This window comes from Anguilla rostrata, chromosome 2 (assembly GCF_018555375.3).
Source record: "Anguilla rostrata isolate EN2019 chromosome 2, ASM1855537v3, whole genome shotgun sequence".
NCBI classification, from domain to species: domain Eukaryota; kingdom Metazoa; phylum Chordata; class Actinopteri; order Anguilliformes; family Anguillidae; genus Anguilla; species Anguilla rostrata.
This window is the reverse complement of record NC_057934.1, coordinates 13593825-13611166: the sequence shown is the minus strand read 5'-3', so window position 1 is coordinate 13611166 and position 17342 is coordinate 13593825. Positions and strand designations below refer to the sequence as shown.

General features: G+C 38.2%; 1 protein-coding gene across 5 annotated transcripts in view; it reads left to right on the top strand.

The window, feature by feature from the left end:
* Positions 1-17342, top strand: part of grid1b (glutamate receptor, ionotropic, delta 1b) — a 310051-nt gene that overhangs the window by 236937 nt on the left and 55772 nt on the right. For 4 of the 5 annotated variants that reach the window (XM_064320650.1, XM_064320654.1, XM_064320649.1 and 1 more), the window contains exons 5-6: positions 8677-8730; positions 16040-16213. In XM_064320650.1, the coding sequence (XP_064176720.1) occupies positions 8677-8730; positions 16040-16213 (228 nt within the window). The remainder of the gene's footprint in view (positions 1-8676; positions 8731-16039; positions 16214-17342) is intronic. The other variant, XM_064320651.1, reaches the window with a different exon arrangement.

The window sequence follows — 17342 nt, the reverse complement described above, 5'->3', positions numbered from 1 at the left end:
AATCTCTAAAGTGGACAGATGTGCCATTATACGTTCCTTGCTAAGGTTGCATCTGCTTTTGCCTTTTCTCTACCAGCATGATTTCAACAGCAATGTGTAGAAATTGCTCTCTAAATTAAGCTACTCGGCCTGACTGGCATGAGCTGAGTGGATACACGTGAGTAAACCTCTGAATAACCAGGTTTACTCACGTGTCAGAACCGCTGCACGTGGTGTTCCGACACTCTTGTGGAGCGGTTTCTGTTCGTATTATAATGCTTCTCAAAATGACGTGTGTCTGCCGTATTATAATTGGATAGCCCTTGTAAGTCTAGCACTGGCCTTTTCTGATGTACTCATTAACTGGCAAAAGCCATTACAGTAAGGCCTAAAATAAAACCATTAAACTTGATATTCACATGATATATATCGCATGAGTTTATAGTTGTAAAAATAAAAGGATACATTGTAATATAAGCAGAAAACTATTCAGGAAACTCTGCGCGCTGCAGATAATTTGATTATTGCCCCAATAACCATAAGCTGCAGATCTGTAAACTTGAACACAGTATCATGCAAATCTCTCTGACTAGAATGTAATATTAGTACCTCTATGAAATAGAAATATGCTGGCTTGTTGGTATGTTTATCAAAGGGAAATTTGTGTGCTTATACCCAAGTAGTGAATTGTTACAGAAATGATTGTCATCTTCATGGTCATCATCATCATCTTCAGCTCTTCTCGTTATTATTATTATTATTATTATTATTATTATTATTATTAGAAAGAGAATTAGTATGCAATGGAGTACCAACCTAATCAACAGCAATCCAGTAATTAAGGCTCTTCTTGCCCTTACAAAAAAAAAATATTTTGAAACTGCTATAAGAACTCTTTTTAATTATATAGAATGAAAACATCCAAAGATCTCATGATAAAAAACAATAAAACGATATTAAACGGGTGGAGCACACGTATTCAGGTAAATCTCTCAGTGATATCAAAAACAGAAATGAGATAAGGCTAAATATAAACACAGCACAAGGATATGACCAATAAGTCATCAATATGTTACATTACAAATGAGTTAATTAATATATTAATTACATATTAAAAACGGGTATGTGTTTATTTATTTATTTGTTGCATTCAATGGAAAATGTCAGGTTGGACTGATAAAAAAGGGTAAGCATATCAACATGAGTCATAGGCTGTGCACTGTAAGCAGACAGTTTACATAATGTAATTGCTTTTAAGGGATGCTAATGTTATTCCAATTTGTTAAACACATACAAGCAGGGAACTTTTCTCAATTTATAAAAGCAAACATTTTTAAAACCACTGCTTTTCCTTCCCTCTAACCTTTTGGTTGGAAGGATAGTTTTTTTTTCTCGATAAAGGCAGTTAGATAATGCCAAACATTTATTTATTTATTTATTGCTCATTTCTGGAGCGTGTGTAATCTTTTGGAGCTTGCAGTGCATTTCAGTTCTGCAGTATAGAATACACTTTATATATGACCTGATTGGTGTTTATGAACTGAAAATCATACCATCATTCTGAATGGCTTATCATACTGTATTTTTAAATGTGTTTAAATGGAAGACAATTCATATCCTTTGAATGTAGAATGGCAAAAGCAATTAGCATGGCTTGCATAGTAACGAGGAAAGACTTGATGCTTGATTAAATTTGCAGGTTACAATATGAATATTTTTAATGCAAACAGAAAAGTGACTTTATTTTCTTTTCAAGCACATATAAATATGCATTTTAATGGAACTCTTGAGTTTTTAAAATATGTTTGACATGAAAAAAGTGTGTGGGTGTATGTATTTCACAAAAAAGATGGCACAAAGTTTAACCAGTAAGTTTCTAAAAATTTTATGTATAATGTGTAACATCTCAGAGAGTATTACCAGACCAAATTTAAAGTAGACCAAAAGAAACTGAAAAATCGCTAGCATCATATAATGACATCCTTTGTTTTCTGGAATAATTCCATTCCAACAACTGAAACTATTCATCAGAATAGGGATTGATAATGGCTGAAATAAAAATAAAAACTGGCAGGATCAATATGTTTGTGGTATATATTCTTCTAATTATTGAATCTGGTATTGTTCTTAATCTATTTAATTTTGGTCTTATTTTATGTTCTAATGCTTGATAGTTATGTTCATATAATAAATCCAGATTATGGGAATTGCGATTCCCAAGTACTTAATTTTATTTAAATCCCATTTCATTTTAAAAATTAAGTTTTAAATCTTGTGAGAACACTTGTCCTCTATCCATTGTTTCGCATTTATTCTCATTTAATTTGTATCCTGATTACTCACCATATTCTGATCATAGTTTCCAGTAATGCTGGGATTGAAACTTTTGCTGACAATAGTTGCACAATGACATCATCATGCATACAATGCTAATTTATGAGTTGTATTACTTTAATGATAATATGTTGTCTTATTGCTTCTGAGAAAAGCTCCACACATACTTTTGTTCCTCTGTGTATTAAAATGTTCCGGGTAAAGTGCCTTCAACCTTAACTTGGGATATTGGTTTTTTTATACATCACTTGCAACCACGAGAGTATCAATCTTAATGTGGTGTTTCCTGTATTAAGGGATATACACAGAGCCAGTGTGAGCTTATTTACATTATCAAATGAAAAGAACAGATTTTCCTGAATTCAGATAAATTGCATCATGGAGAGAAGAATTAAAAAAGTACACTGTATTAATATAATTAGCTTTGAGTTTGAGCATAAACTATACAGCTTTGTTCACTATATATATATATATATATTCAAATTATTGGTATTTTACTGACCTGTTATTGCATTGATGTAACTGCATTTACATTCCATTACAGGCATTTAGCAGACACTTTTATTCTAACTTTTTTTACATGGCTTTTTACATAGCATTTACATTGCGTCAATTTATACAGCTGAATGTGTACTGAAGCAATGCAGGTTAGGTACCTTGCTCAAGGGTACAACAGTAGTGTCCAACCCGGGAATCAAACCTATGACCTAAGCCCAGTTCCTGTGAATGTATATTCACAGTATACATTTTACAAGTAAATGTTATCATTGGTAGTGTTGATTGCCATTGGAACTAAAACAGGGTTTAAATACATTCCCTGCCTGACATGGCCATATTCATCGGCCACTAGCTTTGTCACATGCACACAAAAAAGATGAACCTTTTCTCTACCCATTTCCCTTGAATCTTTCATAAACCGTAGTGCAGGATGCATGCCAAGTTGAGGGCATTCTGACCCTTTTGCTGATTTTTGTGCAGTGTTCACTTTTCAGCTGAATAAGGGCTGTATTCCTGGCACCTTTAGACCGGTCAGTCCAGCTCTGTTGGTTTCACATCTACAGCACACACCCACACACACAGCCTGCAAGCAGAACTCCTAAGCCCTCTTCTGGTGACCTCCAACAAAAACCAAACCAGGGAAATAGACAGAGCATCCAAACTGAAGGAGAGCGTCTGTCCCGAGATGACCACGTTTCTATAACATTTCAATAAAGTTTGAAGTACAGATGCTGTGCAAACCATGGAAGGGCCATCTTGCCGTGTGAATAATGCAGTTTGCTAAAGGCGTACACTGTCTTTCCAGGGATGATTCAAAGCTGTGAATTTGAGGTGGCCCTCCTTCTCTTGCTGCTATATATATATATGTTCTTTCTCCATCTGCATGACAAATGTTGTCAGGCACTAGCTATTCAAAGCATAAGCCATCTCAGTCATCATCAAAGTTAAAAAAAAACGCATAGTTAGAAAAACAGAAGAGTACATTTCTGAAGCAGAAAGTTAGGCCTATGTTTTGATGCCATTTTCTTAATAAAGAGAATATCTGTCTAATTTGTTTTCACTCTTCTTTCCACATTTCTGATAGAACATGGTAAACTGTTGTTTACTCTTTATTTCAATAAAATGCTTCCTTGTTTTCAATCATGTATCCATTTTGATGACAAAGCAATCACTGTGATTATATTAAATAACTTGGGTCCTTGTTCTGAATGAATCTGACCCAGGTTTCTTGTTCTTTAGTATATCGCATGGATACTATTATGACTGCGATTAGATGCATATTTAAATCAGTGTAATGTCCTAATTAACTAAAATGATTGAGTGTAAGATCTCTAGGTTCAGTGTATGTTTATGTGATTGCCCAGAAAATTGTTGACTTTCAGATGTTAATTAAGTCAGGATATTTGTATAATTATGCCACTCATTTTCTGCCCAAAATGATTACAGGTAAATACAACTTTAAAGTGGTAATACACTGGTCAGTGCATGTATTGCAAACCCTGTGTCACAGTACTTTGCCATTTAAATTAATGATACTATTCATGATTTAATTATTGCAATTATATGAAGAGGCAATTTTACATTAAAAATGATGTGGCACATCAAAGGAGCCACATTTTGTTTTCTAGCCATATTATGCTGTTTGTGTAAGGGATAAAAGGAATGCATAAACCAAAAATAAATAAATAACTGAATAAATAAAATTCAATGCATTATGTCAAAATGCCTTTGGATACGGTAAAATCCATTATAAATCAATTAGTAGTGAACAAGCATGAATAATTTAAAATATGTACCTTGAAGAACTAAACACTTGTAATATTGTAACAGTGATTTCCTTGCCTTATAATTTGACTCACACTTATGCTGTTATCTTAAAAAAAAAGTTTAATTCTTTTTTAATAGAAAACATGATTATTTTCTGTGTCTGGGAAACTTTCATTTATTTCCATCAACAACAACTGAATCGGTCAGGCTGAATCTAGCTGGAAATAGCTTATAATTTAGTAAATGCATGTCATTAAAATGCTGACATTTCCACATAAAGCATTGGACTAAGTAAGTATTAAAAATGCAACACACTTTCTGAGGCCCGATTTTAGCTGGATAGTATTCTGTTGGGGTGGCCCTATTTCCCCTTTCCGTAGCAGAATGAGCTGTCACAACAAAACAGCATTAAACTTAGTCTTAATTTTGAAGCATCACTGATGCTACAGCGAGAAAAAAATAATCTTTGCCTGAGCATTATTTGACAGGGAAAAAACAGACTTATTTTTTTATTTTATTTTGATTGTGGGCTTCACTCATAATGGCAGTTTAGAGCCGTTTCTGTATCCAGGAGACCAAGCTTCAGTAATTAAGGTTGCCTCATCGTTAAAAGCAGCTGTTTTTCTCCCGCTGGACCACGTGTGCCCATATTCTCCAGCTAGTTAATGGCCGCCAGGTCCTCTGGGGCTCTCACCGCTCTGGCCATTTCCCCTGGATAACCCTGGCAGGTGCATCAAATTGCAGTCCATTTACCGCTGCCCAAGTGGTGCCCAGCCGCGCCAACCTGTTCTAAGCGCTAGCATCATTTCTTACAAACAAGGCAGCCGTGGTGAAGGTCTAAGTAGCAGGACAGGTGATGTGCTGGTATGTCTGTCCAGTTGACCCCAAAGGTGTCGGATGGGGTTGAGGCCAGGGCTCTGTGCAGGCCAGTCAAGTTCTTCCGCACCGTTCTCGACAAAACCATTTCTATATGGGCCTTGCTGTGTGACCAGGGGCATTGGCATTCTGAAACAGGAAAGGGCCTTCCCCAAACTGTTGTCAAATAAGTATTTCAAATATTTTATTATACAGTTGTTTGGATTATCTGACTTATTTGAATGCAACTGTGTAGCAAATATTTGAAACAAAGTATGCACAGTTACTTAGTTTTGCATTTCATGAATGTATTGCAAATATTCTTGGTACCTTAATCCCTCCAATGCCCATGTAAGGCCATTTTTGACTCCAGGGTGTTTTTCGGTGAGACACACCTCATGGATCCAAGGTGTCACTTGCTCACTCACAGTTAGCCGGTCTGCAGTGGTAGTTTAAGGCATGGCAGGTGCTTTGCACCTGTGGGACTAGCCCCATGGATAAATGTGTGGAGGCTACACATTGATAAACATTTTTCTAAAAGCTGCTGCAATCTTGGGCACTCTATTAGATGAAAGTATTTGGAATTTATTTGAAATAGTATTTGAAAAGTATTTGAATGAAGTATTTCAAAATGTTTTAAATATTAGATATGTGTGTATTTGAAATAATAAATGAATTAATTATTTGATTTGCTTCAAATGGTGCACCAGAAAGTATTTTCAAATTATTCAAATATAAATCATTTCTTAAGAGCAATTAATTCACAACAAATACTACAAACACTTAAAATACATAGCACAGTGTTTCAATTTAAAATTATTGAATTACCTTCTCTATGTATTAGTTTCTGTCTTTAAACCAAATCTATTCTCTACAGCCATAGATGACTAGAAAGTATTGAGGTTTCATAACGTAGATATACACTCATCAGTTTTTTGAAACTGTAGTGTAGTTAGATATTCAGCTGAATGTTAGAATATGTTACAATAATACCCAGTAGTATTTCACATCAAATCAAGAAGTGATCAGACCTAGAGGGATTATGGGGGAGAGTTTTTCACTGATGGATATCTAGGCCACATGAAATTACTAGGACTTGATTATAATGTGTGAGTGCCATTGCATTAGTTACATTTTGGACAGAAATCACTGAATTCTGTGCGTATTGAAAAAAGCTCCTTTTAAGGAGGAATAATTTTTCTCTGAATTTGCTTGATTGACACGTCCTCCACTTTTATCCCAGTCTTGTCATCTTTACATATTTGAATCTATTCAGACACGATTTGATTTTGCTGTAATGTCTTGTGAGGTTTGAATGAATGAGGGAATACTTATCAAGAGCCAGAGAATAATAATTTAAAACAGCAAATGGAAATACATGCTACAGTATGGGTCCACATTGGTACAGTAATCCTTTCAATATTTGTAAGTCATTCATTGCATTTGATGACTGGGACGGAAAAAGCCCTTTTTCACACATGCAGCCCTACCCAGAAATGTTCCAGAATTTTACTGTTCAGGGGATTCATGTGAATGAGTGAGCCAGCATTCCAGAAAAATGCTCCAGAAATGCTTCAGTTCAAGACCAAGTAACATTTATGGAAATGCTCTGCACTGTCAGTCATGTGAACAAAGCCGGTATTACTGGTTCAAGAACATCCACAGCACATCCTGTGCTAAGACATCCGTCAGCTTACTATTACTGCAAAAAGTAAGAAAATAAAGAGTGTGTAGGTCACACAGAATAAATAATAGCCTAGTTTAGTAACTACACAGAAAACACTGTCACTTTCACACGTCCATGTCATATAGTCATGGACGTGTGAAAGTCAAAAGTTCCCATAAGTGTATTTTCACATTAAAATATGGCAGCACGTTATCTATGATGATTATTATGATTCACTTTTTCTTCATTAGAACGCAGATATTATGGAAGATTGGGGCTCTTCCGTCTTTATGATATACATGCATGCTGGCTTGTTTTCCTTCTTCTATGTAGCACCAATGTAGTACTGAGTGGCCCTCCTGAAGGATGCTAATGATTGCTAATGATTGGAAGGTCATTTCAGGGAGAAAGAGATATGGAGTCATGTCAAAAAATAATGAATATGCAGGAGTACTAAAAATGAAAATGATGCGACAGAATGTTCACCTCAAAAACCAACATGTACTGGTATCTACATGTGCAAGAACATTCTATGGAAAGGGTGACAGTGAACTGGGGAACATATGGCTGGATTAACTATCCTAGGCACATCATCCAGGGTAATGATCCTTTGTCAGTATAAACTGTGCGGGTCACTAACTTTGCATCTGTTACAATTATTTGTGTCTTTATTAGTATTTGTTCTTATACGACCTATTTTCTTTTTTCCTCAGTCCAATAAAATTCATTTTTATATTAAGATTTTATGCGGTGCATAATTCATGGAAAAGTAAAATGATAATAATATAATAACTGCTCCACAGAAAACATTTCAGCTCCAGGAAATGATCAGTTTTGATACTGTAAAAGCCCATTATTCATGCATGTGCTGCTGGTTCTTGATCTTCAAAGCTGATGTTTTACCTGATTTGCTGGAGACTAGGTCCTGCAAATGGGGCTCATCAGACTGGCAATACAAGTGAAGAATGCATATCAAAAATACTTTTTTTCCCCCATCGTTCTGTAATTCTGTGAGGACATATGTCATATTTGACAATTCGGAAAAATGGTATCTGGAAAGGTTGCACAAGGATTTACTCAGCAGTCCGTCATTTTCCTTTCAGGCACCCTGTCGTTGTGGAATGATGGCAGTATGTCAGTCACCATGGCGACTGCCCAGCTGCGTGCGTTTTATGGCATGATGTGGTATGGGGAGGGGGAGATTTTTGTGTGTGTGTGTGTGTGTGTGATGCTGGAAGAAGAGGCTAGGTGACAGGAACTACAATAGCTGACAGGTGTGCTAACTCTGTGGCCATGCGAACAACTCAATATCCGCCACCAGCCTGCTTCTGCTCCTACAGTATGTACATCACAGAGTGTGTTCTGTTCTATGCGCAGAACAGAACTCTCATGTATGTTTGAGGAAATATCTTTATCTTCCACCAAAAACATCTCTCCTTGTTTTTGGTTCCATGAAGTGCCTTTCAAAAACACCGCTATTTTTATTGTGCACATATTTTTCTTCATTTTTCTAATTAATCTCTCTTGCTCTCTCTCTTGCTCTCTCTCCCCCCCTCTCTCTCTCTCTCTCTCTGCAGGCTGTTGAAACCAACCTGGCCTCTAAGGACAGCCATTGGGTGTTCGTAAATGAGGTGAGGGAAGCCTGCTGTCAGTAAACCGCTGTTTCTCTGCAGACCCCCATGTTGTCCCCTTCTTCTCCCCCTCTCTTTCTCTCTCTCTCTCTCTTTGACAGACACACAAACTTGCTGCTTCGTCTTTGGTCTAGACTGTTCTCTTCAAAAATATCTGATCCTTTGTGCTCATAGCATCCATTCACAGCATAAAATCAGTCCTTATCTTATCCAGTGGTCCTATAGATTCTATTAAAAAGTGGCCATTTCTGTGCTGAACCCTGTGCCCTTGTCTGCATTGCAATGGCACACATCCTCTGCGGTTCAGAGCGATCTGGAGATAGAGGCTACAATAGCGACTTGATGTCCTGATGTTCATGGATACGCAGCGCGTTCTGCGGATACACGTGCGCGGGGATGTTCGGGCTCAAGAGCACCTTGCGATGCACTCAGCGCACTCGGCGTACCACAGGCTGTGCCCCGGCGTCCAATGACTGAGCAGAAGCCTGATGGCATTAGGCGGAGATTCTCCTTTCTGCTTGTTTTAAATCATTTAGATAAAAACCCTTCTGAGTGAAATGGCCCTCGCATTACAGTGCATTCTGCCTTTGAAAAGATCAATTTTCCTGCCAGTCGTTTTGGAGCTCGACTGTAATTTTACTGATTTGCATCTATATGTATGTGCCTTGCTGACTGGCGGTAAGCAGGGGAGCAGCTTGCCATTTTCCAATTTTGCTGTAAAAATACATTTTTTATGTACAACTGTCCCGTGCATACATGTATTGGCTGGTTGGGGGTATTTGTTATTTTATTAGTAACATGTGATTGAGCACACTGAACAAAATTATTTGTTTGTGTATTTGTAAAGTACTTGTGCTAATGAGGATAGGATGGCTTATCAGTCCATCAAACTGCCTTTAAATATGGCCTCACAGTATGCAACAATACTAAGTCAACTATGGCTATGTTAGAGGAAATCTATGCCATACCTAAAAGTGCCAGTATTTGGTTTTGTGCTTCTAAAATTTCCTGAAGAAGCATGAATAATTATGCATGGAGATGGTGTAACTTCCCTTCTGTGGCCGTGGTAATGGTCAACCATGCCCCAAGCCAAAAGATCATGTGCCCATTGATATGCCATTAATGTTAGTGTCAAAACACAGGTGTGAACAATATTGGCAACCAGATCACAGGAGTTTAAAATCCCATTCTGAATCCTACAGAGGTACAACAGTTGTGTTCTGCATACTTCCCCACCTACAGAGGATCACAATGGAGGCTTTTACACAAGCTGCAGTAAATACCTCCCTAGTTGTTATCATTGTTTCGTAATTGAAATGAAGATACCTTTGTTTTGATTGTTTTCTTTGTCTAATACATTGCATACAAGTTGTTGAGAGAATTATTTATTTTGTCCAGACTTCGAAGTCACAAGATCTGTTCATAAGATTGTGTTAGTTGTATTAGTCAATTACAACTTCATTACAAATTTTTTTTTTAAATTCTAGATTGTGTAATCATCTGAAGGTATTATGAACAGACTCTCTGCAGCATATGTGGCTTACAAATTCAGAGAGTCTAAGGAGCAAAGCTATAAATAAATTGAACATAACAATTTAAAGTTACATGTTGATTATTGCAATACTCTTCGCTCGGTTGCCTCGATTTGTTTGACAGTGTCTTTTCACACTCCTTCTGAAGACGTGACCTTTATTTCAGAGCCTACTCACCTACTCCCTCCTGCCCATCAGCTCCCCACTGTAGCAAAAGAAAAAAAGAAAGATATGTTATTGTCAAGTATTAGCACATGTCTTATAGTTTCAGATGTTGGCTCCTCGTTAAATCAGAACAGAACCCTGTCAGAGTGTAATTAAATATTTACACAGTTCCCAATTTCTCCTCTTCCAAGCCTAGCGCTGTTTTCTGCCAGCGTTGTTTTCCAGAAGGCAAACATATTCCGCTCGCCCATTACGCTAGAATGACCTGCTCATTCATAATAGGTCTAATTGAAGGAGTCAGTGGGATTGAATTAACAGTGAGCTAATCTCCTCCCCCCTTAATATTTGACAAGTCACAGCATAATGAGTACACCAACAGTGTGCTGCAGTACCATAGTGCAGCAGGCACACAAATGAAAAAGGAAACAAATATCGTTCATAGACACCATGTTGATTATTAGCCGTTGTCATCTCTTCAGTAGCTGTGGTATACTGTACCCACAATATAAATAACCTATGGCTAAGAAGTGAAAAAAGAGAAATGTTCATACTGTAAGTATATAATGTAAGATTGTTGAGCCATTAATTGGATTAAAATCATGAAATATATTACATTTATATTAACATATGTTTGTAAAATCATCAACCTTAACCATTTCACTGATACCTCCTGTGGAGGAAATTGTCCACGCTGAGCTTAGCAGGACCCCTGTGATAAGGTGTTCTTTATTGCATGCATCGTCGAGAGAATTAACAGCACACCAGTGTGGTGCTTTCTCTGGGGGGAAAAAAACTAACAGCAAGCTGTCTGACTATATACTCTGCATTTTACATCAAAACTATATACTAATCACACTCTACATTGATCCAGCCATGTACATATTCTCCTAGTTCTTAAGCTAGACATCTTTATTTAACGGGTGAGCAGAACAACTTTAACTGCTGACAAACAGACACACATACACATATGATCCCTTTAGTGTACACAGTCTTCCACACACCACTAGGCCCTGCCCGCAAGACTCCATATTCATGTACAGTATAGTGCATGCAATCTGGGTTCTGTGTGTGTTGCCACCAGTCAGTCATGTTTCCTGAGAATACACCCACTACTTTGTTCCATTCCTCAGGCGCTGTTGGCTTTGGTTGCTGTTATTCCCACTTCAAAAACTTTAAGTGAAAAAGAAAGGATTGAAATTGTTCATAGGATGATTGAGCGGCACTTCAAAAGAGGTTGAACTTGACTTTAATTTGAGTGAACATCAGTCAAAAAGAATAGATAAAAGAATATGGATTAAAACGAGTTATGCTGTGTTTTTTTAAAATGTCAGCTTTCACAAATAAAATGCAGAAATTAAAGTTGGGGATGAAAAAAAATCATAAAACTGAATTTCAGAGACTCTTGTCTAAAAGAGACTTCAATTGCATTTATATTTTTAGTATTCTTCCTTCACCAGGATCACAGTATGTTTAAGCTTTATGCATATTCATGGATCTCTTATGGATCCTTATAACACACTGACATTGCTTGCTCAATGTACATTTAATTTCTAAGAAACAAAGGAAGGACAAGAGACTTTACTGAGAGAACATTGTCTCTCAGACCACTTTCATGTTGGCCAATGACCATGTGTGAGGCGAGATACCTATGCCTACTCTAAAAGATTTGATGGCCTTGAGACAAAATACAGGGCAGGGGTACACCGTGTGCGGCACATGATTTCCTGTGCGATGTATTAGGTGTTTAAGATAGAGATTAACTATTTTTTGGTCATTGAAGCACAGGTAGTCTGTATAATGAGTATAGTGTGTGTAGGTCTGCTGCAGCTTTTGAACCAGAGCCTTTGTCCGCTGCACAAAAGATGTCATTAGCCCTTTGAGCTAAACACCTCTAACCAAGGTCTCTAGTCAAGGGAACAAATAAGCCTTATTTAAGCTTCAGTTGTTATATTCACCTTCTTTAGCAGATATTCCAATGTTACTCATATCCGTGAAATCCACTATATTGGCCACCCACTCAATTCTGTGCATCGGTCTGAACCTGTGAGGGGTTAAAGCAGTGTGGCAGATTGATATCATTGAATACCTTGATGAAGGAACCCCGTGTAAATGCAGCACTTACAATCAGAACCTAATAACATCCCAGTCCAGTTTCCAACTAACCTCTGAACACTGCCAGGACACATCACCTCGCCACCAGTCCTATCTATATATACATGCACTGTGCATTTGCCCATGTCCTGTCCAGATGGACATGTTCTGCAGCCACAAGGCCCCCTGCTCACAAGGAGATGATGGACTCACTGAGATGTAAAATTGGAGGAGATGTAACCGCTCCTGCAGAACCCAGAAAACATTGTCAGGCTTTTAGTGAGAACACAGATCTCCTGGTTTCTCCATCACCAGGGAGGGGATTAATGCATGAGGCTTTCAGTGGGCTTTAATGGGAAACAAATGTTCACCTTGACACATCGAACAGTCGAATACAGCAGGGCAGATAGAGAATTTTCTGATCAAGCTGTTTTTCCAAAACAGTAAAACAAATCGAGCACCCAATGAACTTACTTTTCACTGTTCCTGAAAAGCCCCTCATATTTAATTTAGGAAAAAAAATTGACTTAATGACATTTTGAGGATGAATAATCTATCTATTGGACAGACTCCTTTAATTAATTTAGTGTACTTTCAATGGGATATGCTGTGGAGACTGTTTGTAGGTCTGCGCAGTGAAGGGTGCTCCAGGTCAGTGGTGCATTCACCAAGGAGAGGTGGAGTCTGCTGGTGAGATGCCTTTTGAGACCCCCTCCTGTCACTCCAGTGGCTAATGCTTTTTACAGCTTGCAGCTAAAGTTTAACACAGTGGGATTTTGTTGTGGAACAAAGTCAGGGCATCCTTCGGACTCCTACGAAGGCTTTTTCATAAAGGTAACATTGCTGATTGAAACCTTGAGTGTTATCGAGGAATACTATGATTTTGGCTTCAATACAAGCAAGCCAAAGTGTGTACCTCAATAAAAGTACAGGACCGATGGACAGAGAAGAAGGAACTTACAGAAAAAAAAGTAACGGACACGCGTTCATATGTAGGTAGGCATGCACTAATGCTCTCGTACGTGTTAATGACTTAGACAGAATCAGGAGATGGATGGCCCACTGGACGAAAGTTTAAGAACATATCAATCATGCGTAGGTCCATAAATTAAAGTGATGATGACATGTTTACTCTGGAGATGCTTCAAGTCTAATGTTTAATGCTGAAGATAATTCATAATTCATAGATACATACTTTTGAAAGGTAATGTTTTCTACCAAGGTTTATGTTTTAATTTTGCATGTTGAGAGTTCCTAGTAAGAAGAGTGTAGGTAAACTGTAATTTCTCATTTCATGCTGTTGAAATATTTTGTCTGTTTTTAAGTTGATTTAGAAGTTTAGTATCACTTAAAAACTCACACTGATCCTTCAGAATGCCCATAGTGTGTCCACAGTGTTTATGCAACAAGATAATACTTATTAGATAATACTTTATTAAAGGTTGATCTTTATCTTGTATTTTTCCTTGTTTTTAAAATATAGTCCAAAATTAAAACACCAAGACATGATTAAAAAATTTTTTTTTAAATATTCAAAATTATTGTGGAGATACGTTCTAAAATTTGTACCATGCTAATATCACTAACTTTTAAGAATGTCTGCTGTGGGAACATGGCAGAGTTCACATCAACCCTGAATTATCTAGACAGCTAAACATACTGCAAGAACAGCATTGTTGGACGTATGGCTTTAATAAGCAAAATGTTTTTGCAAAAACAAAATGACTCCCGCCTTGATATCAGGCCTTCAGAATAAAAGCTTGGAACTTCTCTTAGTGGAGATTGGCTTATACAAGTTTTGGAGGGCCAATGGATACCCTGCGGCATAATTAATACTTCTTTTCCACAGCAGAGTGGACTAGCATGAGCTGGAGCCCAATCTGGCAGACCCAGTGCAGCATCATTGCATTTCTATCGCATTATCTTCAATCACATTAAATGCTGGCGTCTGCCCTTATCCAGGCTACTGCCTGGACTTCATCTGCTGTCCAAGACTGAAATAAAATGACTCTGATAGGACTTTTTTTTTTACAAGTCTCCTTCCTATGATCAATGACACTGATGTGGTACTCTCTTCCTTCAACATTTATCTCATTTTTATTTTATTATTTTTTTCAGTTTTCTTTGCACCAATGGCTGTGGAAGAAAAGCAGTTATAGAACTTAGCACCTCTAGCCATATCCAGTTAGCTTGTAAATGGTAAATGGACTGCATGCATATAGCGCTTTTATCCAAAGCACTTTACAATCGATGCCTCTCGTTCACCCATACACTCACACACCAACAGTGAAAGGCTGCCATGCAAGGTACCAATCAACTCGTTGCGAGCAATTCGGGGTTAGGTGTCTTGCTCAGGGACACTTCAACATACTGAGGGCGGGGGATCGAACTGGCAACCCTCCGGCTGCCAGACAATCGCTCTTACCTCCTGAGCTATGTCGCCCCAAGCTTGTTGCTATTTAGGCCGGGACAGCACCAATAATGGTAATGTGGCAAATTGGTAATCTGATATAGGCTAATGTTACTGTGTTAACATAACACAGGTCTGGTTCCTAGACTATGGTTATAGCTGCACAATAGAAAAGAGTGGTACATTTCTTAAAGGGGAAAGTGGAACAAGTGTTTGAAAGATCATGTTGTTTATCTGTTTATACAGGCACGGTTAAAATAACTTTTACAATAAGATGTATGAGAATACATAATTGCCTTTTTCCTGCTTTCTAGAGAGTCCTTAGCAGTGCACCAAGCCTGTCCAACCCAAGTACATGATTCAACTATGTGACCTGGCAAGCTCTTCCACACACACACACACACACACACACACACAAACCCTCAGTATAAAAAAAACTATCCCTGATATCAGTGAGCAATATACCCTCAAATAAGTTCCTCATATGCCGACAGAACAGCCCTGCAAATCTTTTATATTCACTTTCTTGTTCCCTTTTTAAAATTCACAGCCCTCACAAATCCCCCTCTGTCTCATTTTACAGAGTCTGAATAGATTTTGAATAGAATTAAATGTTTTAAGCCTTTCCTCGTAACAAATGTTTACATATGATCTCCCCAAGTTTTTTAAGCACTATTGGCACCTCCTGTTGTATTTGTCATAAGATTTGCAACTTCTCTAGTTCTTCAACATTCCTGATTCCAATGTGCTCTAAAGAAATCTCTGTTTATTAGATGTGCTGCATCTTGTAATTTTTTTCTGCCAAGGCCGGTACAGGACAGGGAATAGTTGGTGTCATCCTAGACTAGACTGCTTAAGTGTACTGCTACAAAGACCCCCCTACAGTCACAGTGGTTGATGATGCAGGTCCTCTGAATGAGTTGAAACTTTAATCATTTTCCACGACGACAACTGTGAGTACACAGTACCCAAGATTTTCACAGCCGTAAGTGGTTTGAAATAGTAGAAAAATAGTAGAAAGAGTAGGAGTAAGGCCTGGCACAACCACGGTCTAGCTCACCATGTCATGCGGCATCATTGATCCTTCTCTGCCTGCTCCGTGCCTCTGCAGGAGATCAGCGATACGGAGATCCTCGAGCTGGTGCACAGCGCTTTGGGACGGATGACAATCATACGGCAGATCTTCCCCCTGTGGAAGGACAGCAACGTGCGCTGCATGAGGAACAACCACCGCATCTCCTCCCTGCTTTGTGACCCACAAGAAGGGTACCTGCAATCCCTGGAGGTCAGTAAGACACTGTATACTTATGCTTCAGGCTGGGCCAACGGCACAACACCAGCCTGAATTCGGTTAACATTAGTCAACAACAAAGTCAAATGAATTAACACATGAAAAAAGTTAAGGTGTTTATGGAGAATTGCTGCACTGTGGGGACATTCTGTATGGGTGGTCAGCATTTTTAGTACCTTTGATAAGTCATCTCAGTCTACGGACAAAAATCAAAGTTCTCACACTGTGTGATGATGCCCTGTGACATCGCATACTTACACAGAAGGCTTGCGGCTATACATCCAAAAGCTCCTTGAACCAACCTGAACTTTTCCTCCGCATGTAAGAGCAGATGGCCCATCGTCCGTCAAAGCCCCAGGGTTTTTACCCTTTAATAATGCATGCAAAAGAGGGTTAAATGCTTTCTGATGTTAAATCACCTTCATTACATGCAAAACCAAGGGTGTCCGGGGGCTGTGAACTTGTCAGCTACTATTGAATTAATTTTTCTGTTTCAACAAAACATAAACCCAAGAATGAACCATGTATCTAAAAATGAGTATAAAAACTCATTTTTTCACCCTTTTGCTTTAGTCAGTAATATGAAAAATTTCTCATTGAATTTTATACAGTTTTCTGTGAAACCAATATGTAAATGAGACTGCATATCATGTGAGGTGCATTCATTATTCTAAAGCACTTTGGACAGTCTGAATAACTAGAAATTCATAATGGCTGCTTGGGAGGCCATTGCAAAAAAAGTAAATACATTTAAAAAATTAGGAATGACTTCATCAACATAAAGAGAAAAAGGTTTATGACATGGTTAGTGAGCCAGCAGTGATGGACAGATGTATATCACAGTGTGAGCATAGTGGCCGAAGGCACTCTATGTCCTGTCTCTCTGCCCCAATTATTTGTCACATACGCCAGACAGGAGATGCCGAGTCAGCACTGCTTAGCCTCAAAGAGCGGTAGAATGTCCTTGAAGCTCCAGCCCTCTCCAGGACCCAGTACAGCAGTCTGCGGGATTAGACCTACTTGTGACTGAACTAATTATGATGCATAGTCCTGTGTAGTAATTTGCCTTTTTTTTTCTTGTTCTCGGAGACAATTTTGTGACACCCAAACCAAAATGATTCGC